We start from the raw sequence: 24,779 nt of genomic DNA, 5'->3' as shown, positions 1-24,779 counted from the left end.
TTTTCTTTATGCTAATGCACACAAGCCCCAGTGACCGATAGGACTTGGTACTAGCGTGGAAAGTTAATCTAACAGTGCCTTCATCATCATTAGGCTTATTGATAGGCGGTAGCGAGCAGAGAGTAGAGCAGCAGGATACAAGCTGTAACCCACCCGGCTTATCCTTAGGCCCTCCAAGTCCCAACTTGATTCTGGCCTATGGATTAAACGCCATTGTGGCTCAGGTCAGCTGTCTCATTTGCACACAGGAGTCGAGACCTCCGCTAAGGTTTACACAATGTTCAGCAAAGACCAGTACTGGCTTGTAGTACTCAATCAGAAGTCAACAAAGGACCAGGACCTTTTTTTGTTAGAGCTCTTATACACATGATAAATGTCTTTCCCTATTTTTCTCTGTCCGCCTGTGTGGGCCGAACTGTGGGCCAAAAAGTTAATGGCCTTGTTTGACAGTCTTCCAGGCGACTTATGAAGCAGTGAGTGTCTGCAGAGGAGCTCCACGTGTATTTACAGCCAGCCATGCTCCCATCATGCCGGTGGACTCAGAGTTCTCCTGCTGTGGCTAATATGGGCACTGGGGCCATTAAATCTTACGACATATCAGACCTCTGGACGGGAAAGGTAAACACAACCCCAACTGCTTGGAGGGGGGGAGCAGAGACAGAAGCCGATCAATAGAAACAGCATTTGCATCCATTGTTTTGCCTCCTCTCAGCAGAATCACTTCTCTCATAAAGGATCTGCTCCCTGCAATTAGAATAAGCAAGCTGATGGCGTCACGAGTTTGGAGAGAGGATTTGATTTGAGATACACAGGAGTGACGATAATGGGAGTGAAATAGAGGTAAATTGTGTCCCTCGGGGGAAAAAAAACATTTTAAATGGTCAAAAAGAAAAAAGTTACCATTCTGTAGAATTATGCAATACTACTACTAATAATAATATTTTTTTGGCCATATTTATTAAAACTGATTAAAGAAATCCCTGTGGCCCTATCTTGTACCGCTAGAATGTTTAAGACACCAAATGTCGGGCTGTCTTCACACCCACAACGGCGCAAACATCCATTTTGTAATTTCATTTGTCCAAAAGAAGGAAGATACTAAATACCAAAAGAAGGAAAATTCTACTCATGTACGGGAGGGATTAGTGACGCTAGCAGTGACACTGCAAACGAGTAGTGTAGAAATGAAGTGCGTCTGTGAATATTGTTTGTTGTTGTTGCCTGATTTGCACACAACTATGCTTTCTCCTCATACTCAATGCAAATGTAGTTTATTAATTATAGATTCTACCATACATTATTACTGCTTGTGTCTTTATGACAGCAATCATGGTGGAAAATTGGATGTCAAATGTGAATAAAAAACCTCACCGAGATGTGACAATTTGATGACCTGTGTAGTGAGCAGTCTGTCTGCTTCAACGCATGCAAAGCCACACACAGTGACACACGTACCGTAGGAGCCATCATCCAACATTTGCACTGTAATGTGATTCCTGGGAGTCGCAGCACGTCTTCCACGTCTCAGCAGCCCGTGGACGTGCATGGTGGGACAGGCACGGTGTGGATCAGAGTACACTCAGAGCCTATTACTGCATGAGCACCACCTCCAGCCCTGCATAAATTAAACGCAAGCTTTGCCACTTGTCTGCAATGCTGAGGTTCTTCTCTTGGATCTGCCTCTTCTCTCGTTCCGCGGCGTTTTTTATTAAAAGTGAGGTCGTTTCTGTTAATAACCTTCTCTCTGATATCACTGGCAGATCTTATGGGACCTCTGAGATAAGAACATATGACTTTCCATGAAAAACAACCAGCTATTGAATATTATTAGATGGTGAACATGGTTACACTTGCAATAACAACGGAAGGCTTTATGAAAAAGATGACACAGATAAGCTTTGGTAAAATAAAATAAGAGTCTCAGCAAATGAAGGGAAAAGCTTCACATGCTGCAGTGTTTCTCGATCTTTAATGGATTTTATTACATCTCATGGCACACCAGCAAACAAATGAAATAAAAAGTACTGAAATAATGCTGATCTTGCATTAAGTTAATTAGTTTTTTACTGACTCTGTGTGAAATCTGATTGAACACAAAACCATGACTTGGTCTGAATAGCAACAGGTGGATACGTTAATTATTCATTCTGTCTCTACATCACTATAATTGATTGATGATTGATTTTTTTTTTTAATTTGGGACATATTTGGTAAGCCTATTTCCCTGTGATGACAATAGTGTCGTCTCCCAAGTTGGGAATTACTGAACTCTGAAGGCAAAGCACACAATGTAAAAAAAAGAATAAAAAAAAGAAAAAAATTATCTAAGGTTGCACAAAAACTTTTTTAAATCTGAAAACCCCTGCTGTGCATGACATGACACCATCATAATGCAAGATCAGCAAACATGAAAGGATTAACACTTTGGCCTCTTTGTGACACCAAAAGGAGCAGCCTAGACAAGAAAAGACACTCCCATGAGAAAATACAGAAATTCCATCCTGGCCCAGTGCTTTGACAGAAGTGCACTTTTTCTGGTGTGTGTGTTCGTGTGTGTGTTCGTGTGTGTGAGTCATGTTGGCACAGGGCCTCTGTGCACTGCCAAATCTGGGTCAGATAGAGCACCCACGCGTAATAAAAAAAAAAAAAAAAAACGCCCACGCGTACATCTGTGACCTTCATCAAGCTCTTTCCAAAACTTCCTGTCTATCAGAATCATTGTAGCAGCTTGTATTCACTTGAACTCAGATCATAAGCAGCTACGCCAAATAAATTCCCATTATCAGTAACAGTCGATGCGAAAGACTATTTGTTTTGGGCAAAGGAGAGATAATGAGGACATATCAAGAAAAAGGAGCTTCCATCTCAGTTAAATTGTCCCAAAGGAGGCCAAGTGTTATGGGAGCAGACAAAAATGACAGCAGATGAAAATGAGGGCAGCTGCTTAAAACATGTATTAAGTATTATTTGGGATAGAAAATGACTATAACAAATGTTAGGGACATGGCACAAAATGTCACAAATGGAGCTTTTCACATTCAAAGTACTTTCTTCCATACTGAAGCTTCAATAAATTTGATGGTGCATTTTTCCCCTTTGCATTTTGTATTTTCCAAGCTGGTGTCACTCAGCCTGTCATCCCTACTTGCATCTGCCAACTTAGATTCCAAGCCTCAGCATGACGTTTGCACTCAGCCGTCAAGTGAGATAGTCAACTTGACACTTGTGTCCCACTTCCATGGGACACGACCCAGGGCCAACCCTCCATGGAGTCATGTATGCAAAGCCCCGATTGTCTCTTACAGGCCACCATCATGAGGGGGGAGCACATCATTCCATTTGCATCACTCAGAGCTCCTCTTTACATTTTTAAAAAGCTTCTAATTATACTTATAAGAAACAGGGAAACTGCCGGTACATACGCACACACAAACACACACGCACACACGCACATTTGTGTCAGCTACTTTCTTGTTCAGTGCATCTCTAATCAGATCAAGTTGACCAATCTCCAGTGTGTGCATCCTCCAGGGTTGCTCCTGTGAATATCACCGAGTAGAGATTGTGGTGGTCGAGTTGGGGCGGGGGGCATTTAGAGCGATGAGCACTACATTGAAGATGCAACCTCAGCACACCTCAGCAACAAGGAGGATCCATCATGAAGGGCCGGTCTCGGGAGCGGGGGAGATGCTGGTCCTCCACCCACACTAGCACATTTGAAGGCCTCCTCCTCAAAAACTCACACTCAAGGCTTCTGTAATCAATGGAACATGTGCAAATGTATGCAACGTTGCATCGTGCTCTTCTGGCTACCGTCGGGACCTGGCTGTCAGATAGCTGCCTCAAGCCATGAACTATGAGAGCCATGCATGTGCACCTGAACTCAGCTGAGATGCACGGCCTCACAGCTTGAATAAAGAGCAGATATTTTCCTCAGGGGGGAATAAAAACACGCAATCTTTGAATATATAGCAGTGACAGGTATAGTAGACATTTACACAGGTGCGATTATGCTTAACATTGAAGCAGTTACACATCACTGATTGAACCTTTATTTCTAATCTAATGTTATTTTTTCAGTCATCATATTAAAACTACTAATCCAAGGGATTATGTAAATACTTTGCCATGGTTTTTAAAAAAACATTAAGAATGCTGTTTAGTCCACAAAATTGATTTAAAAAAATTAAGGATGCTTAGTCCATAAAATAGGTAATTAGAATTTGAGTTATATAGTTTTTCCCCAGAAACTCTCCTTGCATAACCTTTATTCACTGGCTGCAACGAAGAGGAGTTTTTTTGAATTGCTAACATACTTCTAAGAACAAAACACTTAGCCTCGACAAGGTTTTTCGTTGAAGCAATCACATTGAGCAAAACATTCTGGTACCAATTCCATCCCATTAATGTTATAGAACGAAGGCACTCAGGGGTCGAGCTAATTCTAATACAAACTTCATTTAGAACAAAAAGGAAATCATTTAAAAATATGTTGACACTGATCACTATTCCCTGCCAAGGACAATTATGAATGTGAATGTTTGGTGGTGTTTTAATGACTTCACACTGCAACTCAGCATTTAGGTCTAAAGGAAGAAACACATCAGCTTTCACAATTTAGACTGAATTTTAATCTAAAAATAATGACTTGTGTGCAGACATTGTTAACACTCAGGAAGGAAACCGTAAAAATTGCTTGGACTGTACATTTGATTCTTATCAACATGACATTTATTTCCAAAAATATCTACTAGTGTGTGTGCGTGTGTGTGTGTGTGTAAAGGGCGGGGGCTTATATTTATTTTTCAGAATAAATATGGATTTTTTGACAGTTTGACAATGGCAATAGATGATTATCATACAAACAAGGAATCGGGGTGAGATACCCAGCCATAATGGGGAACAACAAATATGATTGGGGAAAAAATTGTGGCATTTTTTTTTTGTATTGGTTTCCACACATTACCTGAACTGAGTCTTTCAGACTTGGTTTCAGGTGCATCAGCAGTGTTGGTACTCTACCGCCCCCTTGTGTGAGATGTAAAAAAAACACCATAATGAAGCAGAAACAATTTCTGCAGTGAGCTGGCTCTCAGTTTGCCCCCCATTTGATTACACATTGTTCAGATAGAAAATGTTCACTCCTCCGGGTGGGCGAGTGTTGCTTCTGCAGATGTCAAAGAGTCTTAAAGGATCTGTTCGGTGCTTGAGGCAGAGATGTCAAGTAGTCTCCAGGCAGCGTGCGGGTTAAGCTCCTCTTGGTCTCGACAGAGGGCCCACACGTACATCATCCTCAGAACTTTATCCTAGCAAGAGAGAAAACGAGAATGGGACGGAACATTATTAGGTATCCCCGGATGATCTGAGTGATTATACAACACGAGGTGCACAATATTCGATTGTTTATTGCAAACAATATAATAAAATATAATTACGACTCTCAATCCATTCCTTTTGCTCAGAATAATTGGCCTGATGTGAACCCTGATGATAAACATCCCCAATGTGAGACGTTCAATATGTGATGAATTGTGAGAGGGAGTCTTTTTTTTTTTTTTTTTTTCTTGAATGGATGCCCTGAGCTCCATAAAAGCACCGCATGTCCCTGAGGCACTAGAATAGACAATTGAGCTGATTTACAGCTCATGAAGTAGTTGTTGTTGCGGGTTATGGGTATAAATAACTGCGGCTAAAAGTGTCACAATTGGCCAATTTATGTCCCCTGTGAGTACACATTTATCATTTGGCACCAAATGTAGTAATAGTCATGTCAAAATTACAAATAATTTACATTAAATATAATAATATATCGTCTGACCTTGAAAAAAAGGTGTGTGTGTGATATTTTGTGTGTGTCACTTACAGGGTCACCTTCCACTACTTCTCCTTTGGTATTTCGTATTACCATCACTAACTGAGCTTGGAAGGTGATGATCAATACGGGACCCTGATCCATCATCTTCCCCATGGCCAGCTGTAGAAGATGACACATGCACATACACAATGAGCAAAGTGAGTCAACCATCTGTCAGAGATTTGGGGGCCGCCATTAGGGATGGCTACCCTGCAAGCTGCTGTTTGTTTCACATCTTCTAAATTTGGTGAAATGTTGGCAGAACCTCACATCAATGCTGTCGATGTCCAGGATCTTTGAGTGGAATTGAAATCCCATGGCCTTGGCTTGTTGGATCGGGTGTGCTAGTTGACTGTATGTCTGCATGTGATGGGGGGAAAAAAAAACAACAAAAAAACAAAAGTTAAAGCAAAACTTAACATTCGTGACCACCATGTGTGTAAGAGAAAGATTTTACCGCTTCATAACACCAGTCCTTCAACACCTCCAGTTCCCCTCTGATCATCGCCTGCATGAACAAAACAAGATTTGTGTGTTTGACTGAATTGAAACAAAACTCCACAATTACGCCTTCGCCGTTTGTTACGTACCTCGAGAACATTAGGGATGATGTCATGCTCGCACTGCTTGAGGAAAGAATCTTTGTCAAAGGATGGGTCCGACTTCAAGATTTCCGTCAGTACCTCAGACATTTCCGTCTTGGAGAAAAGTCCGCCTGCATGTGGGTGATGGTGGAAAACAATAAAGCATTTAGAAGCAAACAACAGCAGACTGGCTCAACACATGGTCAACATGTACATTTGACTAAAATTACTGAATAATGCAAACTTTTTTTTTTTTTAATCAGCAGTTCTACTGTTGTTTTTTCTTTATCGGCTTGAATGAGTCTCACAGTATGACAGACTATTGCATCACACACCTATGAGGTCGGTCATTTTGTCAGTGACTGCCCGCGATGCTCTGATGAAAGCGTTGTCACTTTCGTCATACTTCATCTTCATTTCAAAGAACCCTGAAGAGAGAAAAGATGAGCGTATAATTGTAAATGTATGAATCAGGTTAAATGTAAAAATGGGGCTTCCCATAGTTCCTGTTCAAATGTCAGGTTTTGCACAAAAAAAAAAATTTAGACCAAGAAAAATCCTTTTATAATCTTTTCCACCATGAATGTGATCTATAACTCACTTGAAAGGAAATGACATTTTTCCAAAGATAAGTCAAATTAAACTGGGATACTTCAGGTATCAATTAAAGTGCCTTTGATTAAATCCCAGATAAAGTTCAGCTCTTCTAGTTGTTCCTGACATTTTGTAGTCACGTCCTTCAGCGTGGCTTGCAAAGAGCTTGTACAATCTCATTGCTAAAAAGTATGTCAGGAGACGAGTACAGAAGAATTTTCAAGCCATTAAAAATAGTTATTGCTCGTGACAATGATTTATCTTGGTCTTGTTTGTTTTTTTTACCACAAAAGCAATTTTTTTCCCACTTACTATTGAAGACTGCATTATTGTCTTTAAAGTCCTTCCACTGCTGGTACCATTTGGAGTCCTTGTGAAGCACCATACCCATGGCTTCCCTAAAGAACAACAACAACAACAAAAAAAGGAATCTTTTCACTGTGTTTAATTCAACACGCTGGTCTGGAGAGGAGAACGTGGCCCCTCTCAGCATGAGAGCAAAGCAGGTGGGCCACTCACTCACGTACTCATTGGCTTCAAAGACCTTGTTGCCATCTGATGACCCCTTAGATGAAAATTCCGTCCTCTTCCTGAGCCGAGGAGGGGGCCGGTATGGACCGGTGTGGCCCAGATCACCGATCTCCTTCTTTACACTCTCCATACCCTGAAAACATGTTGACAAAGTAACTGGTGAAATTCTCAACATTTGTAGATGTTCCCAGAGCATCACCAGATTCAAACCTGTGATATAGCTTTGAATGCGCCGGTCTTTCCCAACATCTCTCCACTCTTAGAGACACTCTCTGCTGATGTCTTTGCCGTCTTGGCAGCCTCTTCCATTCCCTCTTTGATTTTCTTTCCAATTTCTGTACGACTGACCTCCTCCAGCCCCTACTCACCAAAAAACAAAACACACACACAAATAAAACAGTCAACTTGAACCAAATATTAATTGTAAGATAAACAGAGTGAGTGAGATGCTTTTGACGTTTACCTCCTTTACTGTGTCTGAGAGGGTCCCCAACTTCTTTTTGAAAACTTCAGAAGTCTTTACTGTTTCAGACTCAATTGTTTTCTAGGAAAATTATAATGTTTTACCAAATGGATGACATAAATGGGCACATATGCAATAAGTGGTCAGATACTAACATATTTCCGACGTGCTTGCCTCAATGCTTCAGACTCTTCAAGTTTTTTTGCCTCGTCCCGGAACTTTTTGATGTTTTCTTTCATTTCCTTGTTTTTGCTCATCTCCTGCTTCAAGTTATCCAGGAATTCACCGAAGAAGCCTTTTCTTCCTCCGCCTCTCTCCCCTGACAAATATCGAGCCTGGAGAAGTGAGGACTGAGGCACCTTTAGATATAGTAGAGACATAACACAGGAATCAAAGAAATATAAGACAGCAGGACAGTTGTGCAGTCTTGTTAGAGGCTGCACGTGTCATTTGGGGACTCCTACCTGCGAAGTCCTTGTGAGAACGCTCCGTATTCTGAAGACATTTGCTCTGTTGTGCAGCAGCAGGAAGGATGAAGGGAATGCCAAAGAGTATTTTTTCAAACATACCTGATGACAATAGCCAAAATTTTAGTTATACAACACTGATCGCATGATAAATATGCATCGTAATAGTGCATTGGAGCACATGTTACATTTCATAATAGTTTAGAACATGAATTTGTGTTAATTTCACAATTTAGTCAGTTTTGTCCGTAGTGTATTTTGACTACAGTATGGTACAATGACGGCGGAACAAGTAGCGAGATGAGTTGACATTCTAGTTACGATCCACACAGCCTCTAATCGAAGAAAAAATAATACAAGCTGCAGGCAAACCGGTTAACAGATGCACGCGACCAATATAAGTCACAATAACGAAGATCCAGCAATACTTTTGAGTTACAAGTGTCCATTGAACGCCAAATGCCCCAAACCCTCACCTGATAACACTGACACAAGGGGGCCGCCATCTTGAATCTGGGGACCGTTGACCTTCTTCCGGTATCGAGCGGTCACGCAATTTGGGGAGGAGCTTCTCTTTTCATTGGCTAACTTGGCCTGGGGGCGTGGTTTGGGAGTTCCGATCGCCCTGCGCGGTGTTGGCATGTTCCACATGATTGCGTGAGATTTCTCCAACTCACCCAGATTACAAATGCAAATTTCTAAAGTAGGTAAACATAGGTATGAATGCGTGCATGAGTTGGATTTCTACAGCCATTAAAAAATGACCAAACTTTGTGTAGCAATATCACAAAATATACAAGTCAACCATACTTGGCTAAAAATGAACCTCCGTCAATCTATACCACTTATCCTCACGTGTGAAAAGCAAAGAGAAAAACAGTCAAAGATTAATGGTTTGAGTTTATTATCAAAACACCTTGAAATACAAAGTGGTCAAAGTAAGCATGGCAGAAAAAAATGGCTTTAACAAACTAAAAACATCTTTTACAAACTAAAAACAGTCCACTAAAACAATATCACAATAACAAATGCCAAACCAAGAGAATATGAAAAGAGTGTGTGGCATATTTAGACAATAGTGTAATTGTAGAACAATCTATGCATTTCGGTCAATTCTAACATCGATTTCTCTTCCATTCAGACGGTAGCCATTCATGGTACGACAAGCACGATCAGCGGTCTCAGGGTTGTCAAAGCGAACCACACCACAGCCCTTGGACTTGCCATTCTCCATCTTGATATCAGCATACTGCACCATGCCTGCAAAGAAATGCACAGGAAAAAAAATCTGATGAAATATGCAACGAATTATAAACAATGATGTGGTTGACCATTATCAACCTTACCACACGTATTGAATGTATCCTTCAGCATCTTCCATGTGAAGTCAAATGGCAGCTGCAAAAGAAAATGCCAAAGTTAATCATATGAATAAGTCTCCGTAGTAGCACTAACCCTCCACAAGATGAAAAACCTACATTGCGGACAAAAATCTGGCATCCCTTTCGGATATTTCCCACTCCACTTCCAGAGCCTCCCGCTCCAGTTCCAAAGGAATTTCCACCGAAGCCACGATCCAAATCAGAAGAACGATCAAACTGACCGCCAACATTGCCGGATCCCATCCGGTCCATTCCAGAGTTCATACGATCGAGGCCACCAGACTGAAAGCGATCGAGACCTCCAGTAGAGCCCATGCGGTCAAAATTGCTGGACATCCTGTCAAGCCCGGTGTTGCCCATGCGATCCATGCTCATAGGGGTGCCAAATTCCAGATTGGAGCCCATGCGATCCAAATTGGATGGGCCCAAGCGGTCGAAACCAGTTGGGCCGAGTCGATCCAGACTGGAGCTCATACGGTCGAGGCCACCTCCGAGCCTGTCGATATTGGGCCCCAGTCGGTCCATTCCGGAACCCAGGCGGTCAAAGCCAGAACCCATCCTATCCAGGTCAGGCACCCGGTCAAGCCTATCCATGCCCATCCGATCCATCCCTCCAATGCGATCCATGTTTGTTCCTAGACGGTCCATCCCAGAATTCATGCGGTCCATACCCATGGAATTTCCTACATATGGGAGAAGAGTCAAAATAGAAAAGACTTACATGAGCAGTCTGGTACGGCTTTTTGTAAGTCATTCAGAGAACATCAGCCCATACCTCTATCAAAGGAATCTCCAAAATTATTGCGAGCCATGCCCATTTCATTTCGACCAAACTCCCGGTCAAACCCACCACCGATGCCTCGGTCCATCTCTAAAATTGCAAGAGATGCAACAATTGGATCTCAAGCAAGCCTTACAGTTAATAGCTCTATCTATCAAAACTGCTTACCGTTCATTCTGCCCATTCCAGCAGAGCCAAATCGATCCATGTTGTTCACTCCTCCTCCAAAGTTGTCCATTCCTAAATCTCAGACCACACAAGAGCACACAAGTCCTGGAACATGAACATCATAAAATCCTGTGAAGAAATATTTCGGTTGTGGGACACACCTCCCATACGGTTCGCCATGTTGCCAAAGCCCATTCCATCCATTCCTAAGTGAGAAGACAGGGGAACAATGAGTAACCGGATGTAGCCTTGCTCTCTTTTAAAGAAGAACTTGGCAGTAATTAATAACCTCCGATGCCCATGTTGCCCATTCCTCCGCCGCCTCTGTTCAGTTGGGTAGCATCAATAGGCTGCCCACCAGGCCCCAAACCCAAACCAACACCACTCAGCCCACCTGGAATGGAATAAAAAAAAAAGTGATATCAGATTTGATGATTTTTTTGTTTCACAGGTATGACAGAAATTAAGAATGCTACTGTGGTGCATTTGTTTGCTTACGTGGAAGAGATACACCTCTGTCGGGTGGCCCAAAATCTTTGGGGATGGACTTCTCATCCTAAAAAAGAGAAAAAATTATTAAATCATAAACACAAATAAGATGTCCTGTCGAGGTACGTGGGCAACATACCAATTTGACGTGCATGATTCGGTTGAACAACAGCTGTCCATTCAACATGGCTGCAAAGTCGATAAGGAAAAGTCGTCGACCGGAAGTCTTTGAGATTTTCCCCAAAAAGATTCCGACTACTAAATGAGAAGTGGTCATTTTGTAAGGATACACACAGCTTGGACCGCTTCGATGGGCATGTCGAAGGTCACGGTGCCCATCCCTCTGCTCTTTCCGTCTTTGTCCTCAAGGATGTCAGCCCTCACCACTATGCCAGCCATGCCGAACACCTCCTTCAGCTTCTTCCAACCCACTTTGTAGTCCAGCTGAAGAAACAGACATAGCATTCAATTTTCCATACATTCCTAGTTTTCATCACCATAATATTAAAGTCTCACATTTGCGACGAAGACTGTGTTGCCAATTCTGCCCGATTGCAGTCCATGGATGACCTCGATAGGAATAGTCGGGTTGTTCATCAGGCTAGGAGGGATGTTTATCATGGGGCCATTCGGTCCGGGGCCCATTCTCTCCATATTCATGCGATCCATTCCACCCATTCCACCGTGGGGGCCTCCAACCCCTTGTGCCCTGTTGATTTCCCTCTGAGCAATCATACCGTCAGGGTCCTAGGCAAAAATAATCATTGGTGAGCATTTGGGAGAGGGGGGAGAGGGAGATTAATCACATGAATCGTTTCGGTGGATTACATCTTTCACTTTCAGGGGACGGCCATTGAGGCTGTACTTGTTGACCTTCTCCACTGCTTTCCTCATGAGCTCCTCAGTCCTGAACTCAACCACACTAGCAAACCAGAAACAATCTGTTATGGCAATGTCATACAAAGTACAGTATTGAAATGACAGTGATTTAAGTAAAAAAAAAAAAAGTTACTTACGCACAACCCTTTGTTGATTGAAGACCACGGAACAACCCAGAATGAAAAAGTGGATTCAAGTTAGAAAAATCGTAACTAGATTTCACAAGGCCTTTTTACTAAACACAAAGTAAAGATCATGCACATCAAAACATACATTACCACACGCTTAAATCCTCGGCCACAACAGGTGCCACAACTATTCAATTACTTAACAAAACTCTCGGCAATAACACAAAACTGTGCTTATTTTTGTCTTTCCAACATCCAAAAGAGGAAATTCACAATGAAATTGGATTCCTCAATGCAGAGATATTGGAGGTTACTATTCCAGCAAAGAGATTCTACTTTGGAAAAATATTTTGGGATTACACAACCATCATTAGGAACCTTCGACCGCCACTTGCAGACTCATTAGAAGAAATTCCAGCAACCAAATAGGTACGCTTGTGTGTGACTAGGACTATCTCACATCGGAGAAAGCTGAAGTCCTTACAGAGCATCAACCCAAAAATGACCTCACGTCAAGGACACAAAGGACATGTCTCCGACATGTCACAATCTCATCCACTCCATCACGTTTCGGAGTCTGACAATCGCCCAACGATAAAAAGAGAGACTACAGCTGACAAACACAAGTTTGTCAAGGATAGTTCAAAAATGGTGTATTTGTATGTATTTGCACTTACCCTTGATTTGCCTTCTGCGTCCATTAAGTGTTCCACGTACGTTACCTCACCCACTACAAATCAGATCCCAGACGACACACACCAAGGGAGAGAAGCCGAGAGAACAATTGGGGTTTAGAGTCGAAACAAGAAAGGTGGCCGGCGAGCTCACACCGGCAGTCCCGGCCGAGCCTTCCTCCAGCACCTCTGTCGCGGCACAATATGGTACAGGTCTACAAAAAGCAAACTTTTTCTTAACCAAAAATGTACTCCTTAGCCCTGTCCTGTCCTTTTAAAGGATTCTCCCAAAGCACCAGACCAAAGGACTCTGGCTATGCAAAGTTTTGCCATAAGTCTTCCCATTTGGAAATAAAACACCTACTTGGAGATTGACAAATTGTTTTAGAGAGTATTCAAACCCTGTTCAAAACCATGACTCGCTTCATTGCTAACCTGTGTGCAGAGACACCATCATTAACCTCCGAATGCATAAATATCAAACAGCTGAGTCTGTCTAATCCTATGGAAAATAGCCTACTACCATAACCTCGGCTACAGCGACGATATTTATGAGCACAAGAGTGAGAAAAGGTGATTTCTTAGTGCACCGTTTTATAAAGTACAATTTAGATTGAGCATCGACCACAGCCTTCACTCCTGATACGGCGCCTAGTCAACAAAATGGACCAAACCTCTAAAGACAAGGACAGTGTGACGTAAGAAGTTGTTTCATTTTGTAGACCTGTACCCCAAACAATCCCAACACACGTCTTCGATTGGCACAACATGGAGACCTGCTGAGAAAACATTTTGCTTGTCAAGGACACACCTAAAAGAAGAAAATGAGATTTAACTCCACAGTCAGATAAATACCAGTTAGCCCTTCCTAAAGGGTCCTCTATAGGCATTATAAAATATGCTTTTGCAAGCTCAGAGATGCTGAATTATTTTGAAATGTGTTTTTTTTTTTTTAAAAAAAGACAAGGATTGTGGAAAACTCACAATGGTGGACTAGACCAAAATTCATCATGTACATTGGAAAGGGGATTTCCAAGCCCCCTCTAAAAACTTTTCACATTATGTAGGGGTGAAGTTTTATTGCCAAGTGAGAGCAAGACAGATTATCTGTAATGCAAGTCATTGAAGTTAAAATCATCTCATTTAGCACACGCCGTAGTCTATTATTTATAATACGGCATCAGGAATTAAACAGACTTCTCAAAAACCACTAGACTTTTTTTTTTTTGACAAAATAAATTCAATATATATATATCAAATAGAAATGGTCATTCTGTCTGACCGACAGCCTCCGTGCAAACCTACTGCAAATCATTAGCTGACCACAAAACTACATTATTCCAAACAACACAATTTCTCCAAAGAGCATGTGCAACTGAAAAATCCCAACTCTAGTAGTCCAATCAAAGACCCCGAAACTACCACACTCCACTTCAATCATGTGGACTGAATAAACCTCATAATCCAGAAAATTTACCTTTTTCTTTCATCAGGTCTTTAAGGGCTTGCCATTTCACATCATAGGGGATGTTGCTGACAAAAACTCGGTATCTCTTGTTCACACTTCCGTAGGGTTCAAAGCGTCCACCTCCACCTCTCTTCTGGGGCCTCTCCTTCCGGCTCGTATTGGCCTCTTGTTTGACCTTCCCGTTCATGTCTCTGAAAGGGAGAAAGAACAAATATATATATATAATCCATTACTTAACTAGTTTAGGTTAACCTACATTTTATTTAAGAGGCAATGGCGGTTGATTAAGAAATGCTACAACAGGGGGATGATCACTACTGTGAAACCAAGTGATCAAAACGACTGTATTCAAGTTACATCAGCGTGAAAAAGATACACAATTGTTATTTAAATAAAAACATAATTTAAAACTTTGTTATTTCATTACAGGTTGCTGACGCAGAGACGATCAGCAGTCCAAAGTAAAATGGCCGCGCGTCCCCAGCGAGCAAATAAATACCGATATATAACCAGGAATACGGCAGACCGAGTTCATTAAAAATAACATTTACTGGGACGCCGTCACTGACAACGTCTACGAAAAACTTCTATTTAGCATGATGTTTTCCATGATGTTCCAAAATCGTCACAATCGTGTATGCCACCGAGCTAGCTAGTTAGCTTAGCTAGGGCTAACAAAGGAAAGGGTTGAAGCGTGGACATTACCCTTGTTGCTGCGGCGACTGCTGCTGCTGCAGTTGCTGCTGCTCCACAGCCGTGTCCGAAGTATTTTCGCTCTGCTCGTTGGACATGGTGTTTGACGATAGGTTGATTGCAAATGATGAATGCGTTTTTCTCTTAAAAATAAGCACGCAGACTGCAATTGACCAAGCGGAAGAGTGCGCAAGACGGTCTGAAAATGGCGGAGAAAAAATTCGTGAGGGGCGGATGTAGACGTTTGAAATTATAAAGCACTACATACTTACGTGCGTTCCTTTCAAAATAAAAGTAATTGTACTGCATATTTTGTCTCAACATCAGCTGACCTCTGATCTCCTGAATAATTGCGACGAGTGTGTTTGTTAAACGTTTTTTTGTGTAATTATTTTGATAGCAAAATATATGAATGCATGTCAGTTTCATGAAAAATATAATATAAAATATTTTCGAAATAGTATTTCAACGATATATTTGCAAACTTTTATTTAGTGTCAATCACACTTCCGGAATAGTTTTGCCACTGTTTATAAAACAAACTTGACTAAATTGCGCTTCCAATGAATGAACAGTAGAGGGTGGGACGGCTTCAATAATATGTTTTATATTAATTTAATCACTTGCAAGCGAAAATGGGCTATGTGTGATCCACCTATATTTCAATTTTTGTTACCAGACAATTGATTGAATTTAGAACAAAATCAGAGCTCCAGATGCTACAATTTGAAAAGCAGTACACATGATTATTCACTACGCACCTGTTAGTGGCGCTATTTTGTATAATCGCGACCTATCTTAAACAACGAAGAAGACGCCGGCGAGGGAGCCGGAAATAATACAAGCGATCTGCTAGCTAACCAGAACAATAGCAATGGATATGTAACCAAGTAATTGTAATCGTTACGATAAACCTTCATCTGAACTCCATCTACTAAATCACTTAACAAAATAGGTCTCGTGTACATCGTGGTCCTGTGCGATTCTGTGGAAACAGACAGCAGAAATGACAGTGTTAGCCCTAGTTTGCGCCGCGCAACGCGTTCTGTAGACGTCAATTAAAAAGCGCTGGTACATGAATACGCTATATTTAGGAGTTGTGTGGAGCGTCCGTTTATAGCTTAGCATCATGGCTACCGGTGCTGATGTGAGGGATATTTTGGAGTTGACGGGAGGGGATAACGATGGCCCGATCAGCAAGAAAGACCTCATCAATTCTGACAAGGTGAGCGTTAAACTAGTAAGAAGTTGTAAGAAGAGTCCATATGTGAAAGGTGTGGTTGGTTGATAGGTAATCAATTTTTTTATCCATACCAGAAAAAGTCCAAGAAAACAACTGAAACATTGACCTTCAAGAGGCCAGAGGGAATGCACAGAGAGGTCTATGCGCTGCTGTATTCTGATAAAAAGTATGTGTTTTTCAGTTAAGTGTTTGTTTGTCCTGTTTAAGATTGAATTAACATTCAATGAGTGCTTTATGCGTTATGTGTCCATTATTGGATTCAATTAGTCCACACTACTTAATTTCATGACACTTTTGAATTCCCACCATAACAAAATCCTAACATTTTAACTGCATATTTCATTCTCTTATTCAAAACACACATCATTTTATTTGTATATATACAATATTAAAAGTGTTTGATTTTTGACATTCCACAGGGATGCGCCCCCACTACTTCCCAGTGACACCACCCAGGGTTACAGAACAGTCAAAGCCAAATTGGGCTGTAAAAAGGTTCGTCCCTGGAAGTGGATGTCCTTCAGTAATCCTGCTCGAAGGGATGGTGCCATATTCCACCACTGGCGACGGGTGGCAGAGGAAGGCAAAGACTATCCTTTTGCTCGCTTCAACAAGGTGAGAATTGAGAACTCCCTACGGCCAGAAGACATTTCTTTCTAATATGTACATTCTCACCATATTCCTGTTTTTCCCGAACAGACAGTACAGGTACCTGTGTACTCGGAGCAGGAATACCAGCTACATCTCCACGATGACAGCTGGACCAAAGCAGAGACGGACCACCTGTTTGACCTGTGCAAACGCTTTGACCTGCGTTTTATAGTAGTTCATGACCGCTATGATCACCAGCAGTACAGAGTAAGCAACCCTTCCTTCATCGCATTATTGTACATTAAAGATTACAGAATTAGAGCCAACAAGTGTCCATATTATTCTCAGTAATAACAAAGTTCTCTGTCCATACTTGCAGAAACGGTCTGTAGAAGATCTCAAAGAGCGCTACTATGGTATTTGCGGGAAGCTGACCAAGGTCCGTGCGCCTTCAGGGACTGACCCCAAGATCTACATCTTTGATGCTGGTCATGAAAGGCGACGCAAAGAGCAACTGGACAAACTCTTTAATCGTACCCCTGAACAAGTGAGCAACCTTGCTTTTCCACAATTCATTAATTGTTATAGTATATTATTTCAATTGTGCAATTGCACACTAAGCAAAAGTGTTTTATCAAATTTAAATAATATATAGCTTGTTATTGCCAAAATGTTAAAAAATGAAAAGGAAGTGTTCTGGAGGGAAATTTCTATAAGTTTGTCCGCTCTGCTAAAGTCACTTGTGCTTCTGTTGTTTTGCCTACAGGTGGCAGAAGAAGAATATCTGATCCAAGAGCTGAGAAAGATTGAAACGCGGAAGAAGGAGCGGGAGAGAAACGCTCAAGATCTGCAGAAGCTCATAAAAGCCGCCGACACAACCACAGAGTTGAGACGTGCCGAAAAGAGAGTTTCCAAAAAGAAGCTTCCACAAAAAAGAGAAACGGAAAAACCTGTAAGCACTCAAGCATTAACATAATCATCTTAAATGTGGTTCAATTTTTATTATTGTATCTTAAACCTCTCTGACAGTGTCAATGAAACTCACTTTTCTTTTTTTCTTTAGGCTGTTCCAGAGACAGCAGGCATCAAATTTCCAGATTTTAAATCTTCTGGAGTTTCTCTGCGCAGCCAGAGGGTAAGTACCACTACTCCAACACATTTTTTAAAATTTTTTTTAATAGTATTTTACCTGCTTCCAACATATTGCCGACATCAAGCAGAATCCTTGCATCACCTTTCAGGAACCAAACACCTAAACGTTGTACCAGTTTATTTAAGTTTTAACATCAACAAGACACTCCAGCCAGAACGTTTTAACTTCTGCTTCCTATCCCTCATTAGCACCGCAATGATTAATTTTGCTGCTGACATGTTAGTATTGGTATTTGTAAGAGCAATGGTTGGAGCCTTATTCATCTTCCAAGACTGATGAACTATGGAGTGAAGTTTTCCTCCTGCTGATCAGTCAGACAGAGTTCAGTGAATGAAAACATTTTGATCTGGCCCGCTGAAGTGCATTTCATATGAATTAAAGAGCCTTATTTGTTTCTCATCATACGCCTTGCCTACCTTCAATCATATATTTGTGTGTGTGTCTCGCTCACACGCTGTGTTTTTGTGTCATTTCAAGATGAAACTGCCAGGCTCGGTGGGCCAGAAGAAGATCAAGGCAATTGAGCAGATTCTGGTGGATCAAGGAGTGGGTGAGTGTGAGTTTTTTTTCCCCCTATTACAGACACACCGCATGGAAGTTTGCCTTTTGTTGGCAATTAATACATTTATAGGATCATTAGATCTCAACTTTGTAGGTTTGTGGTGCACTAACCATTTACATTATAAATGTCTTTAAATATTTGTTCAATTGATTGAGCCAATTTTGACCCCTATTTTTACCTCATCTTTAAATTAATTTGATCTTTTTAACTGTTGTTTTTGTACCCAAGATCTCAACCCAATGCCGACAGAAGAAATTGTGCAGATGTTCAACGAGCTGCGAAGCGATCTGGTGCTCCTCTATGAGCTGAAGCAGGCACACAGCAATTGTGAGTACGAACAACAGATGCTGCGACACCGCTACGAAGCCCTGCTGAAGGTCGGAAATGGAGGAGCGTGCGGGATTATGGCCACGTCTACACCGCAAAGCGTAGAACCCGCTGCCACCAACAGCATGACCGCTTCCACTCCGGTGGGTGAAGGCCAAGTGTGGCCTGGCACTGATGACATCAAGGTTGAAGCCAAGGAGCAGATCATTGATGTGGTGGGAGCTCCACTGACCCCCAACTCGGTGAGTTTGCTGTCTGTCAACAGTAATTGACATCCGGGGGTAGGTAATCATGTTTTATGTTGTGTACATGCTTTATCGCTGATCTTGTCATTTCCACTGGGTCAATATATATATTTTTTAAATCAACTAATTTAAAATGTATTGTTTTTTAAATAATATGGGTCAAAGGTTGTGTATAGTGTGTGTGTGTGTGTGTGTGTGTGTATATATGTATATATTTAGAGAAAATATATATAGTGCATATGAATATATGTTTATACACAAATGGGTATATATACATATATACAGGTATGTAGTGTATACTATGTGCATATTTGTGTACATATATACATGTATATATGTACGTATATACACAGTTTTTTATATATATACATGTGTGTGTGTGTGTGTATATATGTATATGTGTACGTATATACACGTGCGTGTATATACACGTACATATATACGCGTGTGTGTATATATATGTACGTACATACGTATATACACACATCTATATATGTATGTGATCTATATAGATAGAATTATATATATATATATATATATATATATATATATATATATATATATATATATATATATATATATATATATATATATATATATATATATATAATTTAAAATCAGTATGAGGAAATACATTGTATTTAATTTTAAATAGAACAATCTGTTTTTACAAAAAAACACTGTCCCCACCATTGTTTTTCCCTCATATGAAGATAAATTCTCAGCCTTGTCAACTCTGTCTAATAAGCCAATCAGAAGAAGCTTGAAGAAAGTCCTTTCTGGAAAAAGGCACAATAACGACAATGGTCATTCAAGGAAAATGGAATCTTACAATTTGAGAGGGAGTTAAGTGGAGTTACTCCTGAATTGGTCTTGACGTCATTGTACCATTTATCGCATTCCAGCGCAAGCGGAGAGAATCAGCATCCAGTTCTTCATCAGTGAAGAAGGTGAAGAAACCCTGATGTAGACTGGGACAAGGTGGGGACGGGAATGAGGGCCCGCCTTAAGAAAATGTGACCGGTGAACATGCGAGAGACGCGGCAAGATGCCACACGCAAGCGCACACAAACACACACACACCTACAGTCACAAACGCATCTTCTCAACTACTACTAAATGGCACTCGCCTGAACCATCCAGGCTCAGTCTGCTCACCATCATTGGGACAAAGGCAACATCTGAGTGACATTTCATTCCATTACCGCTCTTCTACCTGCTTTCGCCAATGTTCCGCCTTAGATGAGAGCAAGATCAACTGTAAATTGCCAGGTTGAGCTAATCGAGACATGGGGAAGAAGATGTGGATGACTTTGTAATTGAAATGAATGGGAATGAAAGAGACGGCTCTGGAGTAAGAAGACCACAATCCGCAAAGCTCTCGAGACACACTTTTTTTTGTGTTCTAATAACGCGGCAATGTTGAGCGGAGATGTTTGTATACTCTGATGAGCTCTGTTTCATCACCGTGGACTTGTTTTTCTTGTTTGTCCTCGGGTGACCTTGATGAGTCAATGTTCAATAAACCTCATTGTGTTTTTTCATTTGCTTGTACCCCTCTTATTTTTTTTTTAAACATTCCAGGCACCCTTGTCAGAGACTTTAATGTTAAGAAAATTACCTCTGAATACACATTTGCCAGGGAGAATGTAGATGCATGACTCCTTTGCTTTATGTGTCATTTACGTTAAGTGACAACTAAAGACTTCATTACCACCATAATTAAGCAGCCATCAGTGTGTTGGCACAGTCATTGGGATGTAATTAATTTCCCTCCTGATAATTCCGCTAATTGCGTGTCAATGGTGTCATTTAACCTATGTTGACATCATTTCTATGCAAATTGTTAACATGTTGGCCCGGAAGTGGAGATCACTGCGTATGTTTAATTACATACACACCAATATTGTTAACTGGGGTCCCGTGAAAGCTGGGAAATGCTTCAACGTCAGTCTTAAAACACAGTAAAAGTGTCGAGTGCTTTAACTTGTAATTTCTTTTTTAAAGAATATTAGTCTTACTGAATAGTTTGTTAAAATATCATTTTGGATTTTCGGATTTATATACTGCAAACTCCAATTCACTCTGTTGGGTCAAAAACAACCAGTTTGGGTTAAAACATTGGAAGTTGGGTCGAATTAACATCTTGGGTTGGTATCTACAAAATAACCCAGTTTTTGTACTAAACAATCTCAAAAACTTCCTGGATCTGTCAAATTCTTACCCCAGCGATTTTGTGTGTTCCAAAGAAATTGAGGCATTGAGTAAAATGTAAATAACTAACAATTTTAATAATTTAGATGAATTTTGTTCGATCATATTTCCTTTTAACAACACCCAATAATGTAGTTAAATTGGATTTCCAATTTTACGCCACGCTATTAGGGTTCCAAACTCTTGTCTCGTGTGTCATTTGATTTAGAGAGAAAGAAAGAAAAAAGAAGGCAAGTAAACATGGGTAAAATTGATTCTCTGTGTCTATATTTCATGTTGAAAATTGGCTCATAAATCCAGCGGTTTGATCTATGGTGCCCGTCGTTGCTTGAAAAAACCTCCGTAAATGTGTAATTTCTCCCTTGACAGAACACAGCCAAGAGGCTATCTTTCTTTTGCCCCCTCCTTCCCTCACACATCCCCCCCCCCCCCCCCCAAGCTCCATTGCCACGGCCCGATGCTGGATTAATGCTCCTCTCTTTCTGATATCTCCTCTTCATCACTGCTCATCCATTCATCAAAACTGCTCTCCCTCTTATCTCTCAATATCTAAACCTATCTTAAGTCATACGGCCGAGGTGGCGGGTGTATCGTGTAAGTTAGACTTTGAGAAGGTGGAGATTATTAATAAATACTATAGGCTAAATTAAAAATCTCGGGGCGCCAGTGCGTATTGCTTCACCAGTCGCGTGTGAATGATAAAGAAGATCTCGATGCGGGTTTTTCGGTGTGTTTCGCAACCCCGACGTGAAAAGTGTGGCGTGTGGTACGTGGTGTTGATGAGAGCTCTTTATCAAGGCCCAGCTGAAAGCTTTAATCACGGCCTAAGAGGTGCACGGGTTGTTTATCATAATTGAACTGTATCCAAGCTAATCGTGAGCATACGTCAGTGTCGGGCGGAAGGGGTCGCTCGGCCGTACCGATAGGCTGGCGCCGGTACGAGTGATTGAACATGCAGTTAGGAAGGAGCCCGTGTAGCGACGGGCTTAATGTAGGAAGAGGCAGGTAATTGCAGATGTGATAGAGGCCTCTTCAAATGCATCACGCCTTGTGGTAATCATTGATGTGACAATGATTAGATTGTCGATGCTTCCTTGCCGAGGTTCGCCACTTTATACCTATCATGTCACATACAATCATTGATTGGAACAGAAAGGGGCGGGGCATAATCCGAGCATCCTGTGTAGTGCATATATGCGCCCTGAAAAAATTGTCACCCACATGTCCGTCTCTCATCTTCACGTCACCTCCACCGGTATTGAGGTCACCTTGAGGGGGAAAACTTTTAATCATCACATCAAATTCACCTATGACCTCTGTGGGACGCAAAGCTATAGCAAAGGGTGGGAAGAAGAGGAGTTGAAAATCACAAGTGCCCACAGGGTTGGACAGTGGAAGTCATTTGCACTGGATTTTTTTTTTTTTTTTTGCTTGCTTGTGGGGGAAGTTCTGCAACCCAATCACTAGTACTAAGCAGTGCTTACAGCCAAGCATTAACCTCACTGTCCCTCTTTTCCGTTAAAGCCTCGGGGAGGAAGAGCTGAGTGTAGTGTAGGAATGGAGGACAGAGACTTGACTAAATCGAGAGTTCCTATTCCCCATTTTTATTCTCTGGTCAACCGTTGTCCTTCAAACTCACCTCCATTGTTATGGATGGAAACATACCGCGTTGATCTGATTTTGATCATTAGATAAAAACAATTAAACAACATGGATGATTTATTTTATTTCACTTGACATGATATATTAATTTGGGTGACAAAATTAATTGTCAGCTCGAATGTTTTTTTTTCTTGGGAGGCGTGCTAAGGTTAACTCAGAAGGTCCTCAAAAAAACCAACCAAAAATTTTATCAACCCTCCAAAATCATAAAATGCTGAGAATTATTCTGTACATGTTACATATCAGGGATGAGGGAAAATGTTGAATCAAATCCCAGAAAAATCAAAAAACATCCAGAATTTAATTATCTGGTCTGGCACCTGGGGGTGACCAAGCATATTTCAAGCCGGTGGTCAAAAACAATTGTGAACTATACGTTATTCACCTTGTCCACATATCTGACTTTGCAATGATTGCATGTACTACGTGATGAAGTCAGCAAAGGTGTCACAAAGCATCCCGCCAAGTTCAGACGTGTGATTACCCACTCGGATAAAACAGCTCCACCTGAGGTCAAGTGACGACAGTCAGAAAGAAACTTGATTTGTGAGCGAGAGCGTCAAATATGACGGACCTCAGCCGAGCGGTGCAGCCAATGTCTTTCATTCATCTCCTTACCTGCTCAAACACAATCTCAACAAAGAGTAAGAAATCCAATTTGCCATGTGGATTCACAGCTGTCACGGCAGGAGAATTAAACATTACCCATAACTCACCGTGCAGGTCAGTAAGCGACAGATCTGGCAACATCACTCTGAGGCGCCATAACAAAATATTTTAACCTTTGACTCCGCCACTGCTGGTACAACGTGGTTAACAATATTGTGCCCAAAAAGGAAGAGATGGAGAAAAGTCAGCTTAAACCCAATATTTTACACCCTGCTGCTTCCGGAGCAGCCGCCATGGGGGGGGGGGTGGCAGTATCGCCGGGTTCTGTCGGCGTTCTCGTGTCATCGCCCTGGTTGGCCCGCCACCGCCAGAACCTCAATTACCTGACTGACGTTTCATTAGCGTCTGCAGCTGATCCCGTGGCTGAGAGGCAGCGGGGCGCAGAGGAGCATAGAGCACAAAGGGGATGGAGAGGTGTTTGCAGGCTTCCATGCGTTCTATTCCCATGCGCTGTCACTGTCATGGCTCAGAGTACATCCACACGACCACCCCATTATACTGAAGTCATTTATACGGGCTCGTATTCATGCCGTAGACTAAAGTAGAGCTGGCAAGGCGTCAACTCGTCGATCTGACCTGGATTGTTGGGGCAAATTGGAAATAGGAAAGGCTTTTTGTGTGTCACACACGGGCCACTTCATTAGGTGTACCATCTAATGAAATACAAATATTCCGAATTGTATCCAGTAACTATTTTCTCATCATTGGACGTATTTGGGTGAGTTAAAGCCTACCTGAATTTTTTTACTTGCCAGAGTACCCAGAAAATCACAGAAGAACCCAAACGCTCTCAACTGTGAGGCAGATGCGCTAACCATAAAGTCACTGTTGCCTGTGTTCAAAAAGAAGAAATATAATTACATGTACCATTCCACAATTAAATATGGCCTCAAATTTTACATGCATTTTCTGTCCTCCAGGACAAGGTAATGCGAGACAAATAGACTCTTGTTTGTTG

At 41.4% G+C, this 24,779-nt stretch overlaps 3 protein-coding genes across 6 annotated transcripts; 1 reads left to right on the top strand and 2 right to left on the bottom strand.

Moving 5' to 3' along the window:
• Positions 1–4,608: 4,608 nt before the first annotated feature.
• timm44 (translocase of inner mitochondrial membrane 44 homolog (yeast)) lies at positions 4,609–9,046 on the bottom strand. 2 transcript variants are annotated; one of them, XM_088395097.1, is made up of 13 exons: positions 8,970–9,046; positions 8,491–8,595; positions 8,182–8,385; positions 8,027–8,107; positions 7,774–7,923; positions 7,560–7,696; positions 7,345–7,430; positions 6,774–6,866; positions 6,445–6,569; positions 6,312–6,362; positions 6,125–6,214; positions 5,864–5,974; positions 4,609–5,306 (listed from the first exon to the last, which is right to left on the bottom strand). In XM_088395097.1, the coding sequence occupies exons 1-13, from the start codon at positions 8,997–8,999 to the stop codon at positions 5,187–5,189; spliced, it is 1,383 nt and encodes a 460-aa protein (XP_088251223.1). In that variant the 5' UTR covers positions 9,000–9,046; the 3' UTR covers positions 4,609–5,186. The 2 variants fall into 2 exon arrangements, with proteins under 2 accessions (XP_088251223.1, XP_088251222.1); XM_088395096.1 differs by lacking the exon at positions 8,970–9,046 and adding an exon at positions 8,922–8,960.
• Positions 9,047–9,375: 329 nt separating this feature from the next.
• Positions 9,376–15,394, bottom strand: hnrnpm (heterogeneous nuclear ribonucleoprotein M). 2 transcript variants are annotated; one of them, XM_088394328.1, is made up of 16 exons: positions 15,168–15,394; positions 14,472–14,653; positions 12,998–13,050; positions 12,330–12,337; positions 12,142–12,235; positions 11,830–12,060; positions 11,604–11,757; positions 11,453–11,502; positions 11,323–11,380; positions 11,114–11,218; positions 10,986–11,030; positions 10,825–10,902; positions 10,651–10,746; positions 9,972–10,558; positions 9,840–9,891; positions 9,376–9,753 (listed from the first exon to the last, which is right to left on the bottom strand). In XM_088394328.1, exons 1-16 carry the CDS (start codon positions 15,251–15,253, stop codon positions 9,590–9,592), a joined length of 2,043 nt encoding a protein of 680 aa, XP_088250454.1. In that variant the 5' UTR covers positions 15,254–15,394; the 3' UTR covers positions 9,376–9,589. The 2 variants fall into 2 exon arrangements, with proteins under 2 accessions (XP_088250454.1, XP_088250453.1); XM_088394327.1 differs by lacking the exons at positions 12,998–13,050; positions 14,472–14,653; positions 15,168–15,394 and having other exon boundaries at positions 10,825–10,896; positions 12,330–12,884.
• Positions 15,395–15,939: 545 nt separating this feature from the next.
• dmap1 (DNA methyltransferase 1 associated protein 1) lies at positions 15,940–20,820 on the top strand. 2 transcript variants are annotated; one of them, XM_088394329.1, is made up of 10 exons: positions 15,940–16,380; positions 16,473–16,564; positions 16,818–17,013; positions 17,098–17,256; positions 17,369–17,536; positions 17,756–17,941; positions 18,053–18,124; positions 18,620–18,698; positions 18,933–19,273; positions 20,182–20,820. In XM_088394329.1, the coding sequence occupies exons 1-10, from the start codon at positions 16,285–16,287 to the stop codon at positions 20,239–20,241; spliced, it is 1,449 nt and encodes a 482-aa protein (XP_088250455.1). In that variant the 5' UTR covers positions 15,940–16,284; the 3' UTR covers positions 20,242–20,820. The 2 variants fall into 2 exon arrangements, with proteins under 2 accessions (XP_088250455.1, XP_088250456.1); XM_088394330.1 differs by having other exon boundaries at positions 15,942–16,380; positions 18,620–18,692.
• Positions 20,821–24,779: the final 3,959 nt, after the last annotated feature.

The sequence above is a fragment of the Syngnathus floridae genome, chromosome 13 (assembly GCF_059516105.1).
Source record: "Syngnathus floridae isolate MCC-2025c chromosome 13, RoL_Sflo_1.0, whole genome shotgun sequence".
Classification (NCBI taxonomy): domain Eukaryota; kingdom Metazoa; phylum Chordata; class Actinopteri; order Syngnathiformes; family Syngnathidae; genus Syngnathus; species Syngnathus floridae.
The sequence above is the reverse complement of the archived record's forward strand: the minus strand, read 5'-3'. Positions and strand labels throughout refer to the sequence as shown.

Coding starts and splice junctions, on each gene's coding strand:
- timm44 (XM_088395097.1), bottom strand. CDS start 8,999: ATGGCGGCCCCCTTGTGTCAGTGTTATCAG. Junction 7,924..8,026: donor TCTCAGACACAGTAAAGGAG/GTAAACGTCAAA, acceptor TTTGGTGAGTAG/GGGCTGGAGGAGGTCAGTCG. Junction 6,867..7,344: donor CAATAATGCAGTCTTCAATA/GTAAGTGGGAAA, acceptor TTCTCTCTTCAG/GGTTCTTTGAAATGAAGATG.
- hnrnpm (XM_088394328.1), bottom strand. CDS start 15,253: ATGTCCAACGAGCAGAGCGAAAATACTTCGGACACGGCTGTGGAGCAG. Junction 12,061..12,141: donor GTCCCCTGAAAGTGAAAGAT/GTAATCCACCGA, acceptor ATTTTTGCCTAG/GACCCTGACGGTATGATTGC. Junction 10,559..10,650: donor TGGAGATTCCTTTGATAGAG/GTATGGGCTGAT, acceptor TCCCATATGTAG/GAAATTCCATGGGTATGGAC.
- dmap1 (XM_088394329.1), top strand. CDS start 16,285: ATGGCTACCGGTGCTGATGTGAGGGATATTTTGGAGTTGACGGGAGGG. Junction 16,381..16,472: donor ACCTCATCAATTCTGACAAG/GTGAGCGTTAAA, acceptor TATCCATACCAG/AAAAAGTCCAAGAAAACAAC. Junction 17,942..18,052: donor AAAGAGAAACGGAAAAACCT/GTAAGCACTCAA, acceptor TTTTTTCTTTAG/GCTGTTCCAGAGACAGCAGG.